General features: G+C 45.6%; 9 protein-coding genes across 9 annotated transcripts in view; all 9 read right to left on the bottom strand.

Moving 5' to 3' along the window:
• Positions 1 to 96: 96 nt before the first annotated feature.
• TbgDal_I2940 (hypothetical protein, conserved) lies at positions 97 to 963 on the bottom strand (the record flags this gene model as incomplete). The annotated part of the gene is made up of 1 exon (XM_011773269.1): positions 97 to 963. The coding sequence occupies one exon, from the start codon at positions 961 to 963 to the stop codon at positions 97 to 99; it is 867 nt and encodes a 288-aa protein (XP_011771571.1).
• Positions 964 to 1,186: 223 nt separating this feature from the next.
• Positions 1,187 to 1,330, bottom strand: TbgDal_I2930 (hypothetical protein, unlikely; the record flags this gene model as incomplete). Its single annotated transcript, XM_011773268.1, has 1 exon — positions 1,187 to 1,330. One exon carries the CDS (start codon positions 1,328 to 1,330, stop codon positions 1,187 to 1,189), a length of 144 nt encoding a protein of 47 aa, XP_011771570.1.
• A 132-nt stretch (positions 1,331 to 1,462) lies between these two features.
• On the bottom strand, positions 1,463 to 3,055 carry TbgDal_I2920 (hypothetical protein, conserved; the record flags this gene model as incomplete). The annotated part of the gene is made up of 1 exon (XM_011773267.1): positions 1,463 to 3,055. The coding sequence occupies one exon, from the start codon at positions 3,053 to 3,055 to the stop codon at positions 1,463 to 1,465; it is 1,593 nt and encodes a 530-aa protein (XP_011771569.1).
• Positions 3,056 to 4,023: 968 nt separating this feature from the next.
• Positions 4,024 to 5,826, bottom strand: TbgDal_I2910 (hypothetical protein, conserved; the record flags this gene model as incomplete). The annotated part of the gene is made up of 1 exon (XM_011773266.1): positions 4,024 to 5,826. The coding sequence occupies one exon, from the start codon at positions 5,824 to 5,826 to the stop codon at positions 4,024 to 4,026; it is 1,803 nt and encodes a 600-aa protein (XP_011771568.1).
• Positions 5,827 to 6,287: 461 nt separating this feature from the next.
• On the bottom strand, positions 6,288 to 6,443 carry TbgDal_I2900 (hypothetical protein, unlikely; the record flags this gene model as incomplete). Its single annotated transcript, XM_011773265.1, has 1 exon — positions 6,288 to 6,443. The coding sequence occupies one exon, from the start codon at positions 6,441 to 6,443 to the stop codon at positions 6,288 to 6,290; it is 156 nt and encodes a 51-aa protein (XP_011771567.1).
• A 413-nt stretch (positions 6,444 to 6,856) lies between these two features.
• On the bottom strand, positions 6,857 to 7,153 carry TbgDal_I2890 (hypothetical protein, unlikely; the record flags this gene model as incomplete). The annotated part of the gene is made up of 1 exon (XM_011773264.1): positions 6,857 to 7,153. The coding sequence occupies one exon, from the start codon at positions 7,151 to 7,153 to the stop codon at positions 6,857 to 6,859; it is 297 nt and encodes a 98-aa protein (XP_011771566.1).
• Positions 7,154 to 7,265: 112 nt separating this feature from the next.
• TbgDal_I2880 (hypothetical protein, conserved) lies at positions 7,266 to 9,416 on the bottom strand (the record flags this gene model as incomplete). Its single annotated transcript, XM_011773263.1, has 1 exon — positions 7,266 to 9,416. One exon carries the CDS (start codon positions 9,414 to 9,416, stop codon positions 7,266 to 7,268), a length of 2,151 nt encoding a protein of 716 aa, XP_011771565.1.
• Positions 9,417 to 12,068: 2,652 nt separating this feature from the next.
• Positions 12,069 to 12,269, bottom strand: TbgDal_I2870 (hypothetical protein, unlikely; the record flags this gene model as incomplete). Its single annotated transcript, XM_011773262.1, has 1 exon — positions 12,069 to 12,269. The coding sequence occupies one exon, from the start codon at positions 12,267 to 12,269 to the stop codon at positions 12,069 to 12,071; it is 201 nt and encodes a 66-aa protein (XP_011771564.1).
• A 1,017-nt stretch (positions 12,270 to 13,286) lies between these two features.
• TbgDal_I2860 (hypothetical protein, conserved) overlaps positions 13,287 to 17,194 on the bottom strand; it is a gene marked incomplete at both ends in the record, with an annotated part of 4,844 nt that continues 936 nt past the window's right edge. The window contains one exon of the mRNA XM_011773261.1: positions 13,287 to 17,192. Coding sequence (XP_011771563.1) covers positions 13,287 to 17,192 — 3,906 coding nt within the window. The remainder of the gene's footprint in view (positions 17,193 to 17,194) is intronic.

The raw sequence follows: 17,194 nt of genomic DNA, 5'->3' as shown, positions 1-17,194 counted from the left end.
CTTCCCCCTTTCCTTCTCCATTTTTCCCCTCGTACACCTACAAATCATGATCAGATATCCGCCGACTCAGCTTCAGTATGATAAGACCATGAGACCTCATTGTTGCACAAACCGCGCAAGTACACGTTCCTGAGCTCTCAACCGCAGTTCCAGTGCATCACGTTCCATCGCCTCCAACTTTAGTGCCGCTTCCAACCGCCGTATTCGCTTTAGCATCGCTTCCCTCTCTGCAAATAGATATGGTGTCATATGTCCATTCTTACCTCCACTTCCTTCGCTGAGAAGTGTAGTATCGGAAACTGCACCAGCTTTCTCACTGCTAGGACGTGCGGCACTGGTGGTAGTGGTGGTGTTATTTGAAGATACTCCCGTGGTATTCTTTTCATGCTCAGTCCCATGCAGTGGAATGCCCTGCAGTGTCTCCTCAAATTTCTCATCACCGCCCTCCATCAATATACCAACTCGCTGCTGCAGTACAGCATTTTCTGCCCTGAGATCTCGTACCATCTGCCACAACTCATTTAGTTGCCGAGGAGGCAATGACGATGACGACGATGACGATGATGACCGGGACATGGATTCCACCGCTGATGTTTGTGAATGAGTTGGGTAGACAAGAGCAGCTGGGCCTATGCCATATGGTGAAACCACCGACGAGCCGCGGGTGTTGTTGATTCCCGATCGGTTAATGCCGGAATTTTCATTACTGAGAGGGGCGGCGCGCTGAATTGCGGATGTTGGGGCGGCGGGTTCTGGTCCCCTCACCCTCTGTCGTAGAGCTTGCGCAACGGGAAAAGATCTATCCAAAGAACGAAATCGAGCAATGGCATTCAGTGATGCGCTGCTCCCATCGAGACGGGACTGCCCGGTTGATGTGCCCAATAATGGCCCTTGAGAGTATCCCTCCCTGCCGGTATCATCGGGTCCAAACCGAAGCGAATGTGACGGTCCAGTGATGGGCATGCGGATTTACAATTTGCCCGTTTGGTTGTTGGTTACTCTACGGTGCCAACACAACCACCACTCCTTTCCCGTTCTCCCTTCGGTGAGATATATGTATATGCGTACAATATATATAGATAAATGTATAGATAGAGATATGTTAACTGCACTTCTTCGTCACAAATTCTTCCGACCCCTATGATGTGTGTTGGTGCGGTTGTCCTCGGCACTAAGCCGCATCCTTTCAAAAAAGGGGGGAAATGTCCACACAATACAAAAGGGAAACAGAATCCCGATCAGGAAATAACTCAATAGGAGATGAAAAGATCGCAAAAAAAAAACGATAAAAGACACGAGGCTCAGTTAAAGCGTCTGTGGGGCAGCACATAACACAAGCAAACACATATACATGTGTAATACTTGTTTATATTCAGGGAAAGCAAATTGAAAAGGAGGAAAACCGTCACACACTGCACATGTTTTTTTTTTTTGGGGGGGGGGCCGAAATGCCATTCACTCCTCACCTATGTGGTCGACGTTCGATCAATGACCCCATGCTCACGGCGTCAAAGCTGCGGAGTGGCAGTGGTGACGACTCCTCTTCTGCTGGTGATGCGAAACTGTACTCCACTTTTGCATCCACATCCTCTTCACCATCATCACTCGCCTCCGAAGAGGATGGAGAGTAACTTAGGCACGGCAATGGGAAGTCATCCATGGATGGAAGCAGCATATCCTCAAATAATTTCACCTTCACGATGGTCGTCATGATGGCACTCATATCGGGAAGGAGCTTCAGTAAGGTGTGTAGGAAACCATCATTTGTGGCAACTTCCTGCGTAAACTCCAGCTGTAGATGCGGCGTGTGTGGGCTGCTCAGCCAAATCTTTGCTGATGGAGGGGGACCGACATTGAGCCGCACACGGTTCGACAGCTGAAGCACCTTCACATTAAAAATAATGTCTGGCACACGCATGCCGCGATACGTTATGCTGAACCGTAGGCTGAAGTGGAGGCCGCCGCGATACAGGAGATAAAAGTCAAATTCTATCTCACCATTGGGTGAAACAACTGGATCGCTTACCGAGTCAAGAAGCGGAATCTCTTCACCAAGCTCCAAGCGGTCCAGTATAATCTCCCCTTTCATGTGATTAGGAAGCCTCCTCGACACCCTTCGTAGCTTCCGTCTGATCTTTCGGGTGAGCAAATCTTGTAGACTACTCGTGTCCGTGTTAGCAAAGTAGAGACGTGCGACTACAAGACTGAGAGCATCGGCGCGTGTTAACCGTTTGATGAAATTGCGCCACTCCTCTGATTGAGAATTACCCTGGAGCAAATTGTACCAGCGCTCCAACTCCCTTCTCGTACACATCTTAAACAGCACCGCGGTCCACTTACTATAGTCTTCCCCGCTACCATCCACAGAAGATGAAGAGTCAAGCGCAGAACTGGACAAGTTATTACTCTGGCTGTTGTTCCTTTGGTCGCTATGCGTGTCCTTCGCGTTGATGAAATCCTCGTCATCGTCTTGAAGCGGTGAATGATGAACTGTCCCCCTGCTGGTTTGCTCCCTCTGCTTCCGACAAAGTCTTTGCTTCAGTTGCACGACTGGATCTACAAGAAACAAAGGAAGGCCTGGTTTATGACGAAGCAGAAGACATTGGCCCGACACTGGCGAACACCGTTCCGCTATATTCACATGTCGATGATATTTAGATATCTTTACCACAGAACTGATGACAGAATCTGTATTTATCTTCCCAATCAACTGATCTCCACACACAACGGTGTTGTTAAGGTCATCTGACACCTCCCGCGTAACTAATCGATACACGGACACGGTAGAACCAAAGAGCACAGCCCGCACAGGAATCGTCTTCCATACGACATCACCATCAAAACATGCCATTTCACAAATACCCTCCACTTTGGATGCCGGCACCGTCACACTCGTACGCGTATCCTCCAATGCTCGGATAGCAGCTTCCTCATTACGCTCCAACATGCGCTGAAGGAAGTTATCGAACCTAATGAAAGCGAACCACACGCTAAAGACAGTTGCCACTGCCCCGCAGGCAACACCACATAGCAGTAGAAGCAGCAAACTCAACATACTCAAAACCTGATACGCCCGTCTTTCCTCCTGCAACGCAACAAAAGCTATTGGCTCAACGTTACAGCGTGTGTGAGCGTCCGCACAGGCACTCGAAGCGGATTGGTGGAGGCCTCCGCCTTCACCACCCCTTTCGTTTAAATGTCTCTCCTCTCCTTCTACACTTTGGCTCTGAGGGCTACGGCGCAGGGAATTACGTGGTGTTTCACGATGAGAAATGCGAGAGAAGAAGATGAGAAAAAAAAAAAGATGAAAAAGATTAAATAAATAACATGAAATATATATACATATATATATATATATATATAATATAAAAGACGAAAGGAAGCGAACTGTAAAAAGGAGAAAATTGAGGTCAACATAATGACAAGCAGAAATCAGGTACAACAAGCTCCAATAGATATGTTTGCTTGTTGTTGTTTTTTTCTGACGCAAGTGTAATCAACAACCAATCTGCACGTAGGAATATACTTACATCTGTATATGCAAATATTTGTATGCATATACAGAGATAAGATAATGCTCTCGCAGCAACTCATCTTCCTTAACTTTAGTCAAGCACGTCTGTCAGTATAGCGTATGACTACAGACACCTTTTTTTTTTTTGCGACGAAATGTCCTGAGGAGCCACCCATCTCCCTCCCCCCGTTTCCAGCGTGTCGCGTGCTCACAAGCTCCAACACCACGCGAAAAGGGTTTTTAAAAAAAAGAAAGAAGAAAAAGAAAAGCAATAAACAGATGCAATCAAAAGAAGAAAAAAAAAACATCTCAAATCCTCCCCCAAGTTGAATAGAACTCAAACAACGTACGAGCGATAAGTGTCGTTGATGAAACAGGAAATTTTTGGCAGGATGCCAGAAGATCGCATCAAAGAAACTGTTTAGTGGGTGGTCCAGGGACCTTCACTATATATATATACATATGCGTGCACACACACACACATGGACAAAAATGGGCAAACCCAAAACCTAATGATCACCCGCCTCCTGAAACCAGTGTATGTTCATATGCTCCTGAATGTACCTCATCGCCTCCCTTCTACAAAACGGAACATTCCACGTCTTCTTGCCATCATCTCGCGGTGTAACGGGAGGTGTGTCCTCAACATTAGGCAGTGGAAAGTCATCCATCAGTGGCAACATCATCTCATGCAAGAGGTACAATTTGAGAAGTTTCGTTACGATACCGCTCAAATTAGGCAGTGAGGTGAGGAGGCGATGAAGCAAGCCATGACCGCTCTCCATGCCTTGACTCACCTCCAATTGCACATCCGGTGGAGCGAGGCAGCCAACCCAAAACACTTTGCTCGGTGGCGGACCAACGCTCACTCGCAGCCGCGCCTCTGCCCGCACGAGTTTCACATAAAGTGTAACGTGGGGAATGCGAACACCACGATACGTCAAACACGATCGAAACAGAAGCGAGGCACCACCACGGTACAATATGTCGAGGTCGAACATCATTTCACCCTTCGCCAAAATAAGTGGATCCGTTACATTGCTAATGACAGGAACCTCAGAGTTTAGGGCAACGTCATCGAGAAGAATCCGACCTTCAAGCCCTCTCGGGAACTTTTTGACGGCCATGATGTCCAATGATTTTTGGATCTTCTCACGAATAAAGTTGGCGAGCGCCGTACTACGCAGACTTTGAAATATCACGCGTGACAGAAAAACATTGAAGGCATTAGGTGTTGGGATTGTCTGCAAGTACTCGTACCAATGCACCGCTTCGTGCATTCCCACAAGGAGATTGTGCACCCGCTCTTGCTCCCGCGCGTAGCGAAACTTCAAAAATATATACATCTGTGATGTTCCTTTGGCATCGGGGTCGGGCTCTTCACTACCATTATCTTCATCCCATGGACTCCCCCCACCAACGTGGTCACTGCATGAATTCTCCCCATGTCCGCCGACAGATGCACGAAGACTAGCCGAGTTGCTAAGTTTTTCAACTGACTCATCTCTCTTAGTGACACCTACCAACCCACTGCTCCTCCTCCTCCCTAACATTACCTCATGAAGGGTTTTACTACTTGCATCCCACCATTTACTGCCACGCACCGTCACACCCAATGATGGATCCTCCTCCTCTATACCACATTCACCATCTTCAGCCTCAAAGAAGAGACCGTCATCGCCCGAATGAGTTGTGAGCATCAACATGTGCCCATGCAACCCACCGGTGCGAAGGGAGCGCTTATCCGCCGAGCTCACATAAATCGCCCGGGACACCACTCGGTCCATCTGTATGCGGCCAATAAAACGTTCATTTGTAATGGCACGTTCATGGTTTCCAACGCTATGTGAAGAAAGCACTTCGTATAACATCATAAATGATTCCGACATCACCAGGTGGCAGTTCCTCACAACATAATCCTCCTCATCTTCATGGCACATGGCCAGTTGGCACATGACTGTTAACCGTTCCGGTGATAAAGTCGATCCCGCCGAGTGAGGACTCTGGCATCGTTGTGTCATCAGTGGATTTTTAATCTCATTATCATTCCTGCCATACAGCGACCTCCTCGCAGCTGATCCAATCCCATGATTCGGGACAAAAGAAAAAGAGGAACTATCAGATGGTATGAATAATGTGCTGCTGCGTAAAAGGGAAACATCACAGTTAGTAAGCCTCTGCACCATAAAGCATGCGGCACCCTTGACGGTAGAACCAACTAATACCGGACACTCCATGCCAAAGAGGTAACATATAACTACACAAACAGCGCCAATAAGGCATCCAATAGGAAAATAAAAGAGAGTATCCATCACGTCTCACACAAACACACACACACACACACACACACACACACAGAGAGACTTCCTCCTCTTTTCTCCCGTTCTCTCTCTCTTTTTTTTTTATTATTGAGACTTTTCCTTTCCGGATTTTTTAATTATTTTTTTTTTAAAGTTCCAACCCTCACAGTAGGCTAATCTGTCCTTCGTTTGCGTTGTCAGTGTACCACACCCTTCCCCCTATTCTTTTTTTTTAGTTTAGTTTTCTGTTTAGTTGTTGTTGTTGTTGGTGGTGGTGGTGGTGTTTTTTTATGTTTCTCTTCCTTCAGGAGAGCACACGTTCAAGTTTTTGACAAATGTGTTGTGCGGCGTCCCACCTGATGTTGATTCCGCTTCTGTCCTATGAAATGCTCACATAAGATGTTCTTCCTTGGGCACTGCATAAGTAGGATGGGAAAATATATAAAGAAAAGAAAAGAGAAGAGGAGAAAAGATTATACGGAGTAGAGAAGGTGCAAAGAAATGAAGGCAGCTGTGAACATAATATTGGGAATGTAAAGTTTTGCATCCAAAAAAAAAAAATAGTAATAATAATAATAATAATAATAATAATGACCGACACTCTCTGATCTTTTCTCTTTATCTCTCATTCATGTGCTTCTACCATTCCCTTTTATGTACGCACTCCCACTCCCACAGACATATATTTATATATATAAACTTTCCTCTTCCTTCTTTTTTTTCTTCTCTCAAAGGGAGTTGCGGCATCGGCATGCACACAAACACACGGGTAGGTACCGGCGTCCCTTCTTCTTCTTCCTAAATAAACATCAGAAGCATTCACTTTTTCTTTAAAAAAAAAAAAAGAAAAAAAATTCTCCCCCTTCCCGTCACACATGTCTCCTCATTCACTCATCTATTTGTTTCTGTGACTTTGTTATCGTCACTTTATCTTCTCTATTCTCTCATCTTCTCATCTCCTTTTCTCTTCTCTTCTTTTCTTTTCTTTTCTCCTTAACCGCTCGTCTACACAACTGAGACCTCATGACCATGTGCAAATTCTTTAAAAAGTATATGCAAATAATGTGACTAAAAAGTGCACACAAAACAGAAAAAAAAAAAATGAAAACCAATGAAAATAAGGACGAAGAACAAAATTAAAATTAAAATTAAAGCTATAATAAGCAAATACGGAAAAATAAAAAATGAAGGAGAGGAAGCGGAAGCGGAAGCGGAGTAAAGCAAATGGGGGAGAGAGATGAAAAGAGCAACAGGGATGAACAAAGAAGAATATAGGGCGGTGGTTACACATGTAAACACACAAGCATAAGCACAAGCATAGGCAAAAGCATATATACATGCACGTGTCACGGATAAAGAGAGGGGGAAAAATTGGGTGAGACGTGGACGCGTACCTTCTAGTAACGAAAAGTAAAAATAACAAAAATAATTAAAACATTAAATTAGCCCCTCTAACCTCTCACTACGGCACTACTTCCCTCCTCAAGACAAATGAGTTTGTCACGCAGGTGAAAGTACCATTCTTCTTGCCGCTTTGTTGATCGTAAATATACTACTTCCGTTTGGCCCACATCGCGTAGCAGAAGGGGATAACACCCCTTCGCACACAACGTCAATTCCCATTCTATCAACCGCAACTGTACACGCAGTTCGCTATGTACAACCTGTTCAGCCTTTAATAACCGACGGCCATACGATAAATCTAAAAGGGTCTGAGAGGAACCGCTGCCGCCACTGCTACTGTTAGGGCGTATACGGCCTTGATGCACCACCAATGCCCCAACATAAGAAGATGGCATGGGAATTGTTCCTCTCAGACCCTCCTCATTTCCTTTGGTGTCAGCACCTCCAAAGTCGAATGGAGTGTTAATCCCAACCAAAGCATTAGGAGGTTGTTTGTACACTGGTAAATGCGGCATATTGGAAAGCAGTGGGTAATATTGTAGGCACATGGGCAATACAAAACTCGCCGGGTCGGGATCACTAAATTTGAAACTGATGCCAGGCTTTGGTTTCGGTTCCCCAGGCCTCTTCTTCCTCGGGGTAGGTGGCGGGAAGAGGAAATGCATGACGGGGTCATTGGCGAGTTCAGCCATACTTTGCGCCATGGCAAGCAAATAATTGTGCCCTTTGGTAACAAATGGAAACGGGGCGGTAAGAGTCCCACGCCATGCACGAATGCCCTCCACCACCTCCAACGATGCCTGCTGGAGCTGATATAAGAGACACAACACACCCAACTTATAATAGCGCTGCCACACGGCCGGATATCCGCCGCGCAGTCGTGCACCGGAGCCCCACCGCTGTTTCAAACTTTGAACACCCCACTTCTTCTTGTTGGCTTTGGCACGGAATGAAGTCCAGCTCGCATCGTTAACATCCATGTAACGCCTAAGGGGTACCGGTGCACCACAGCGCTGGAGAACCAGAGACGATGCAGTAGCGGATGCAGGATTGCCGTCTGCACTATTGGAACAACCATCCGTCCCCACGTCATATCCACCCGCTGAAGGTATAGATAAATCTTTAGCAGCAATAACCAAGAAGGCACGAAGTCTCTCCATAACAGATTCCCGTTTGTTAATGGCAGCCAGCGTGATGAGAATGGATTGCTCATGCCTGCGCAAAATGTTGTCTAGGCATATAACCTCCATTACACCTGGAGTAAACAACATTGGCACGTCTATATCCTGGTCCATATCAATGTCACCACCTTTATCACCGTTACCGTTATCGTACCCAACGAAAACCAACGGAGCGTGAGAAGATCCTCCTGGCATTTTACCTCCATGCGCACCAACGGCACTACCACCACCATCGCCACCTTCCGTTGCGCTTAAGCGTCCCGGCACACATACATCAGCAGCGGCCTGCAACTGATTGTACACGGAATTATAATGATCGGCGTGACGTGACCGCGCTCTGAACTGCACCACACGCCCAAGTGACTTCGTCACAGTAATGCGACTCGGTGTGTTTCTAACATATGGCCCTCCAGGCAAAGAATATCGCAGTGGACGAACCCTCCCGCAATTCCTGAGGCGCTGAGGAGCGGAGACGACTGCGGGTGAGCTGTTACCCCCTTCGCTCTCCTCCACTACTCGGAGTATAAACTTTTCAATTACTGTCACATCTAATGGTGGCAGGTGGCACTGCTTCATTCGCGAGCGGATATCCGACACCATGTTGCGCAACTCCGCCCACTCCTCACGGCACCCCGATTTATCTTCTGTTGTCGCTAGTTCTGAATCTAAACTAGTTTGTGCTTTACTTTCTGACCCAAGTTGGGACTTCGTTGTTGTGCTACGGCTGTCTTTTCTTTCAGTAGATCCGCTAACTTTGAACGAAGACGACTGCATATTATAACTCGTCGTGTCACTTGACTGCACAGACACTCCTTTTTTCTTTCCAGGGTTTTTCTTTCTCTCATCTTCGCTGCTGCTTTTACTGCTACCGCTGCTGCTGGTACTACTTTTGCTGCTGCTTTTACTGCTATCGCTGCTGCTGCTGCTGCTGACTCTAGTAATGGAAGTGGAGCCTTCACCATCTGACCTTGGGGAAGCGTTACTCGACCCTCCACCGCTGCTTTCAGTACTACTCATTGAAAAATGCTCACTTCGTTACGGTAAACAGACAAAAAAAAAAAAGAAAACAGCTCGACAATGGACTACTTGTCCTTCTTCGTGTGTGTATGTGTCTCTCGTTTCTGTTCTCTTATTCCCTTATTCCTTTTCCTTTTCTTTTTTTCTTTTTTTCTTTTTCTTTCCCTCTCTTACCTTCTATATTTATGAGTATATATTTATTCCCTTGTGTGTATGTGTATATTTTTGTATCAATGCGGCTCCCCGTTATATCTATTCCCCCTATCCTTTCTTCGTAAATGTTGATAGTTAATATCTCTTAGGGGTTTTTTTTTTCAACGTTCCTTTCCTTTTGTTTTTGTTTCCTTTTCACTTTTATAAGTTTCGTTGATGGACTGCCGCAAAGTCACACAAACACAAAAAAAAAAAAAGAAACGAGAATATACCACAACAGAGGCTCCCCGCAGAGATTCAAAGACAGGGAGCCAGCAACTAAATAAAAAAGGAAAAAAAACAAAAAGTAAAACAGAAACTAAACTAAACTAAACTAAACTAAACTAAACTAAACTCAACATTCACAAAAGGAAAAGAAAAGAAGAAGAGAAAAAAAAGAAAACGAGAAAAATACATACGCGAACAACAAGTTGGGAGAACCAGGTGAAAGAGGAATAAAAATGAAAATAAATAAAAGACGACATGGCACTGACACACGCACATACGCATATATAAGCATATGTGTATATGTTCGTATGCACCGCAATAATTGTTAGCAACATCACATAATATTTCCAACTATTTCACTACAACCACTCTTCTAGCAATGGTAGTAATCGTAGGTACTAGTCGTAATGAAAGTAATTATTTTTAGTATTATTACTATATAATATAAATATATAATATAATAACAGTGGTAGCGATGGTGACATACGGTTGTGGCACTGTTGCCATGATATAAACGTACAGTGGCACCGAATTACGAGGAAATGAGAGAAGAAATGAGAAGAAAGAAAGAAACAAACAAACAAACAAAGAACCAAAATTCATGAAATAAAAGTGTAAATAAATTTTTTTTAAAAAAAGACAGGGAGAAACTTTCCTTTTTAGTATTTTTTTCTTTTTTTAAAACTTTACCCTGCTCTCTTTCCTTTTCTTCCTTTTTTCTTTCTTTTTTGTTCATTTCGCTGGCAGGAGCCTCTACATTCGACATTTTTGTGGAAGTTTGACACATACGGAACTTCGGAGCTGAAAAGAGGGAAGGAAAGGGAAATGATAATAATAATAATAAACAATAATTAATAATTAATAATTAATAATAATAATAATATTAGGAATTACTGCTGTGCGCCACCATACCGGAGATGAGTAAAAATGTAAAAAAAAAACTCTATAAAAAAAAAAAAAGAAGCGCGAACCCGCTACACTTCACTTCCTTCTATTTTCTCTCAGACTCACGGGTTTCAACAAACACAACTGGAAAATAAATAAATATATATATATATAAAGTGCGAACCAACAGGTATATAAAACATATGTAAATTTCCCCAGACATTTCTCTTCCCCAACGTTACCATATCATTCGCATATTCTTTAATTTAAGGGCAATGACGGAGGAGAGGAGGAAAAAAGGAAAAAAGGAAAAAGGAAACTGTGACGTGTTCAGTGGCAAAATTGTAAATGGAACGAAAAAAAATCTTAGAAAACGGTGGGACACTGTCGCATGGGACTTCATCCCTCTTTTTTCTCCTCCTGCATTTTCCTCTTTTCTTTTCTTTTTGTTTATTTTTTTCCTTTCTTTTCTTTTCTTTTTGTTTATTTTTTGTTATACTTTTCTCCAAGTATTCACCTTTTTTTTTTTTCATTATTACATATACGATTAATTTATTTATTTATCTTCACGTTTACCCTCACTCTCATCTCACGGTGACTATTTACCCCCTTATGTTCATAAACTCCAAATATCGTAATCCTCCAAACCTCCTTGTATTTTATTTTTATTTTATTTTTATTTTCTCCTCTCTTCCTTTTTTTTTTTCTCCTGCTCCCATTAGAAATATATATAATTTCTTTTTGTTTACATTACTCACTTTTGTTTAACATTTAACACAACAATTATAATTTCCCTTAGTCTTTCTCTTTTTTTTCTTTTTATTATTGTTGCCGCTATTTTATTTGATCCAGTGGCAAAAAAAAAAAACCCACACACACACAAACACACAAAACAAAAAAATTCTTCCCAGTAAACAAATAATGCAAAAAAAAAAAAGAAAAGAAAACAAGTAGCCAAAGCAATGATGATGCAAAAACAAAAAAAAAAAGAAAAAATGTGTGCGCGCCATATAAACACAATCCCGCATATTTCACCTCATTATTTTTCTCATTATTATTATTTATTATTTATTATGAATATTACCATCGAAAGCCAAACGGAACCCTCCATTCCTTTTTGCTCTATTTTTCCCTATATATTCCTCTTCCCATACTCTCCCTCTCCCGTATTCCCCTTTTCCTTTTCCATGTCTCTTCTCACAGGCATAAATAAACATTTTTATATTTTTGTTTTTGTTTTATGTTTATTTATTTATTTTAAATAATAATAATAATAACAAAACACACACAAATAAATAAATACGTGTCATCATTTTCCCCTCACGACATTAATACATAACATATGAACTACATGTGCATAACTGCTGGAACCTCCTGCAGTCCCACGCAGGGATAGAGAGAACACTCCCTCATTTCCCCTTTTATTTGTTTTATTTGCTTCTTCTTTTCTTTTCTTCTTTTAATAATGTTGCTGTTGTTGTTGTTTTCTTTTTTCTTTTCCTTCTCTTTTCTTTTCTTGTCTTTCTTGTATCTTTCAAAACACTTCATTACGTCTAATAAATGGAAATATAGCAACGGAAAGAGTCAAATCAAAACGGTAGGACACAAAATAAAAATAAAACAAAGAAGGAAAGAAAGATAACTAAATAAATAGATAAATAGATAAATAGGTAGTTAAATTTTTTTTAAAAAAAGGAGGGAACATCATCAAAATTCATCAACATCGACAACAACAACAACAGCAACAAAAAAAAAAGTGCTTTATATTTCAAAATTTGTTTTCTCTCCTTTTCACGCCTCTAATCCTCTCCTTGTGTTGACTTGACAACAGTAATAAAAATAACCATCATAACAGTAATTGTAGTAAATTATTATGATCTCAACTCACCCCATATCTTTTTTTTCTTCTTCTCTTTGTTTATTTGTTTCATGCTTCGCAAATGTGAAGAGGGAGATATATATATATATATACTCAAATGGAAATGGAAATGGAAGTGCCGCGCTTCCTCTCATTTATTTTCTTTTCCTTTTTCGTTTTAGTCCGTTTGTCTGCTTGATCTACTTTTTTTTTCTTCTTTTCGTTCCCTTCTCTTTCACTCTCACTTTTTATTCATTTATATTTTAAAGCGAAAAGCAAGAAAAACAACAACAACAACAACAACACTCATATATGAACCCCGTCGCCTTTAAAATGCCTGCCGGCCATTTCCAACAAGGAGGCAACAACAGAGAGACCCCATTGGGGTGACAAAAAATGAAAATGTGTGCGGAATGGCATGTATAATTCACTGCCACGCTGTCACTCTTTTTTCCCTCTCTTCTTTTCCTTTTTTTTTTACCCCTTTCATCTCATAGAACGGAGTTATCAATACGTTTAATATATATATATATATATATACATTGGCTCATACCTTTTTCCTTGTGCCAAGCTCTTTGGCTCCATCTAAAACATAAGAAAAAGCCATATCTAATTCTCCTTTTATTTGTCGTCTCCTCCCCAATTACTTTTCTTCTACTTTACACACAGTTCCAGTCACTCAAGCGATTAATTGCACTTTCCATCGTTTAGGACTTCACAATGATTTGGAAGATATCACAACCACGCAGCACCTGCACGAGGAAGTTATGGTGCTCGCAAAGCACTTCAATGTACTTCTGCAGTGCCGGATTTGTGAGAAGCTCATCTTCCGGTACATCATCAAATTCTTCACGCGCTTCATGCTGAATTTGCATCGCGCGATTCGCAAGTACTTCACGTAGATGAGAGAGCGAGTGGAGGGAATATCCAGCCACGTCAAGTATCATATCACCTGCTTGGAATTGAAGTTCCTCCGCTTCTGCCTTTGGAAGTGGCCGGGCAATACATGTTACTTCCAAGTTCTTATTAATGCTGCAACCAAGCATCCCTTCAATGGCCAAGTTGGCAGTGGGGACATGATCCATGTCTTCAGGCACAAAAGACATGTAGTGGAACAATTTTGCCTGTCGTGGAGTGCTGGGGACGCGGCGGCGACGGGAAGGACTATCAATGTCATGTGCTGGGCCTAACTGTGAAGCCTCCGTCATAATCATATCATTAATCTCTGCATCAAATTGCTCCATAAACTCTTCAAACTCGTCCTGCTCGTCATTTATGATACTCTTACGGTAGTACTGTTCCTCGCTGAGGAGTTTAATTGATCGCTGCTGCTCCTGGCGGCGGCGCTCCAACATTTTACGGTTCTTCTGCACGAGCCCATCCAACATGGTAACGTGCTCATCCAGTTCCTCTAGCTCAATGTCATTGCGGGCTGCATCCTCTGTTGTAATGATGTACTCCCGCTGGTAAAGGTGGCGGCGGCGCAACTCATCGTTGCCCAAGTGAACGCGCTCAACGGATTCTTCCGCAAAAAGAGCATGTAATGCTTGCGGTGGAATCCCCTGACGCCCTGCAGCGGCTATTGCGGCTGAGCGAGGTGTGTAAATGCTGCCGGGTGCCTGGCTCCAGCTGTAAAGATCTATACGCGACTTCATCTCATCCGCACCGAGCACCAAACGTGCGGCCATCTCGTCGCTGATCAGTGTGTCAATTTCACTCTGCACGGCATCGGCCACAAAACTCCGGATGTTCGCGTATATGTGCATCCGCTGCTTCATCTCTGCAGCAACAAGCCTCTGCCGCCGCGTGCGCTCATTCACCTCCGGCAGCGACACGGACTTTACCCACCGTGTGGGATTCATCATGATATCCAACTCCATGCGAGCCTCACGCTCAAGCTCCACATGACGCAAGCGACGCTCAGCCTCGTGCATGAGGAGGCGAACAAAATTGAGATTACGGCGATGAGCCTGCATGAGCACCTGCGTCTGCCGGACGTACCCCACCTCAAGCAAAGAACGCTCCACTTGTTCCTTTTCCTCCAGCTGTCGTCTTAGTGTAATGGCGCTGGGACGCTGCCTGAACACAGCAGATGCAAACATTGAGCGGCGGGTTTGTAGCTCGGCAAGCACAATGCTGCTGCGGCCCATCGATTCCTCCTGCTCCAGCTGCTCTAATTGCTGAAATCTACGCTGCTTCTGCTGTGTGGCTTGCTTTTTTTCACGCATATTCGCTGACTCGAGTTCACGCTGGAGGCGGCGGCGTTCAGCACCTCGCTGAAACTCACGCATGCGAGCCATCGGGTCCACCATCGCGTTGTCGCCCATCAGATCGTCGTCGCTGGACTCATCATAAATACCGCTGTTTTCATTCACCCGCGGTATCACACCTGGGAGCACGCGGCTACCTTGAAGCGGCGTGCCTCGTGATGTTCCCCGCGACCCACGTGGCAGGCTCCGCTGCGGTGCGTTTGCAACCGTATCGTCCATGGCGTAGTAGTGGCGGAGATCATAAAGCCGCTGGAGAAAGCGGAGAGGCTGCGTGGTGAAGCGACGCGTCAACACATCGCGTGACAGGGTTTCTGGGTTGTGGCGAACCTCTGCTGTAACCCGCAGTCCCGGTTGTTCCACGGACACGGTTAAAATTGTCACAAGGCGGCGTGGGAGCTTAAGGGCGATGCATGTGTCGACGAGGGCATTGAAACGAACCTCCATCTCGCGCTTGGGGAGCAACATTCTCCACTCATCACCGTAAACGTAACGATCCACAAAAGCAGTGGGGTAATCGGCCTCATCCAACGCCTCCTCTAATGCCGGAGGCTTCTGCGAGGACAAAAGCAACTTAGCCTCTCCTGTAGGTACTGAAAGGGTGTCACTATCACGCTGCCTACTGTGATGTGAAGAATGGCGAGATCCGATGCCCTCACCATAACCGTAGCTGTCACGAGGTCTCTGATCACTCAGGTAGTCAAACCTGTTGATGCCACTGCCCATACCACCCATGCGGTCACCATCCCTCCACCTATCCCCAACTTCTCGCAACAAATCCTGTACCTCTAGGCGCTGGTGGGCCAGTTCCTGACGGCGCCTCTCGAAATCTCGCCGCTCCTCCTCAAATTCACGCTGCCGCCTCTCCAACTCAGCTCGCTCCAGTTCGGTCGTGCGGTGCAAATTCTCCACCTCGCGAAGGCGGTCCTCGATCTCACGGAGCCGATGAGCCTCCTCCAGACCAGGAGGGATCAATGAGCGGCGCGGTGAGGCACTCATGCGGCTGGCGTTGTGACTGGCGGAGGTGGCACGGGAGGAACGTCGCATCGAACGCGATCGGGGGCGTCCGCCGAGCAGCCGCGCCTCCTCGTGGAGGTAAGCCTCGAAGACGACCTCCTTGTGTAAGTATTGCATGAAATGGAGACGGTGGTGCATAAATTTGAGAATGCATCGCAGGAAATACTGCAGCTCCGTGCGCTTTTTGCCCGTGGATGGGTGGCCGGGTGGGCTGCGAGAGTTGTACGGTGTCGTTCTTGCGGACGTTGCTTGGCTGTGGGCACGCCCCCTATCATGGCCGCCCCCCACGATGGAGTCGATCACTGATGTTTGCATCGTGCTTGTTCCAGTGCTGTTGAGTGAATGTCGGCGGATGTTGTATGGGGACTGGGCTGCGTTTGGTGCATCCCTTGCGGTGCCTGGAGCCCTTGTTCCATAGCCGTCGCGGCTCCCTTCCCTTAACGAGCTCCGTGGTGTCCGTAGCTCGCTTACGGAATCCGCCTCTCTATAACTGCCGTCTCCCCGGCTGCGATTCGGGAGGCCACGGGGGGTTAACTGACTGTCCTGTGAGTACTCCGACTGAGAATCCCGCCGCTTGCTGTTGGGAGTGTGGAAGTCTGCTGGGGAACCTGAACGGCGCTTCTGCCTCCCCACTTCGCTCCCGCTAGGAGTTAAGGGTTGGCTGTCCAAACCACTGCCCCTGCTGGCGCTACTGGTTACGCTGCTCCGGCCATGCCGTCGGATGTCCACAGCCGATGAGGCTGCATCTGATTCGGAATCGCCGTCCGCGGGACCTCGACCAGCACGGATGGGTGTCCGGTCCGACCCGTGATGGATCCCACCGTTTCGGCGGGCATTAGAACTCGTGCATGAGCCCTCCATGTACGTCGGTCCGCTGCGGCACGTGTGCATCATTTCGCTGACACCAGCTCCGGCGGGAAGGGCTGTTCCACTTGACCTAGTCGTTCCCGTTGATCTGCCTGCACCAGCGGGTGAGTGCTTTGAGGAGCTCCTGACCGACCTGCTCGCTTCACTGCGGGTAGTTTGACTATCGGGGCCACGGGAATGTCGGAACATAGCATCTGGCGCACTTCGTGGGGGCGTTCCACCAGACCTGCTCAGCTCACTGTGACTGGAATGGCTATCAGGGCCTCGAGAGTGCCGAACATCATCTGGCCCACCCCTCGACGGAGTCCCACCCGTTCTTGTCGTGTCGCTGCGGACGGAATGGCTCTCCGGGCCGCGGGAGCGTCGAGAGTCATCTGGCGCACTTCTTAATGGAGTTCCACCAGATCTGCTTGCCTCACTGCGGCTATTGCGGGCCGTTTCGTTATGCGCGCTCCTTAAGGGAG

The sequence above is a fragment of the Trypanosoma brucei genome, chromosome 1, assembly GCF_000210295.1.
Source record: "Trypanosoma brucei gambiense DAL972 chromosome 1, complete sequence".
NCBI lineage: Eukaryota > Euglenozoa > Kinetoplastea > Trypanosomatida > Trypanosomatidae > Trypanosoma > Trypanosoma brucei.
This window is presented reverse-complemented; position numbering and strand designations above follow the sequence as displayed.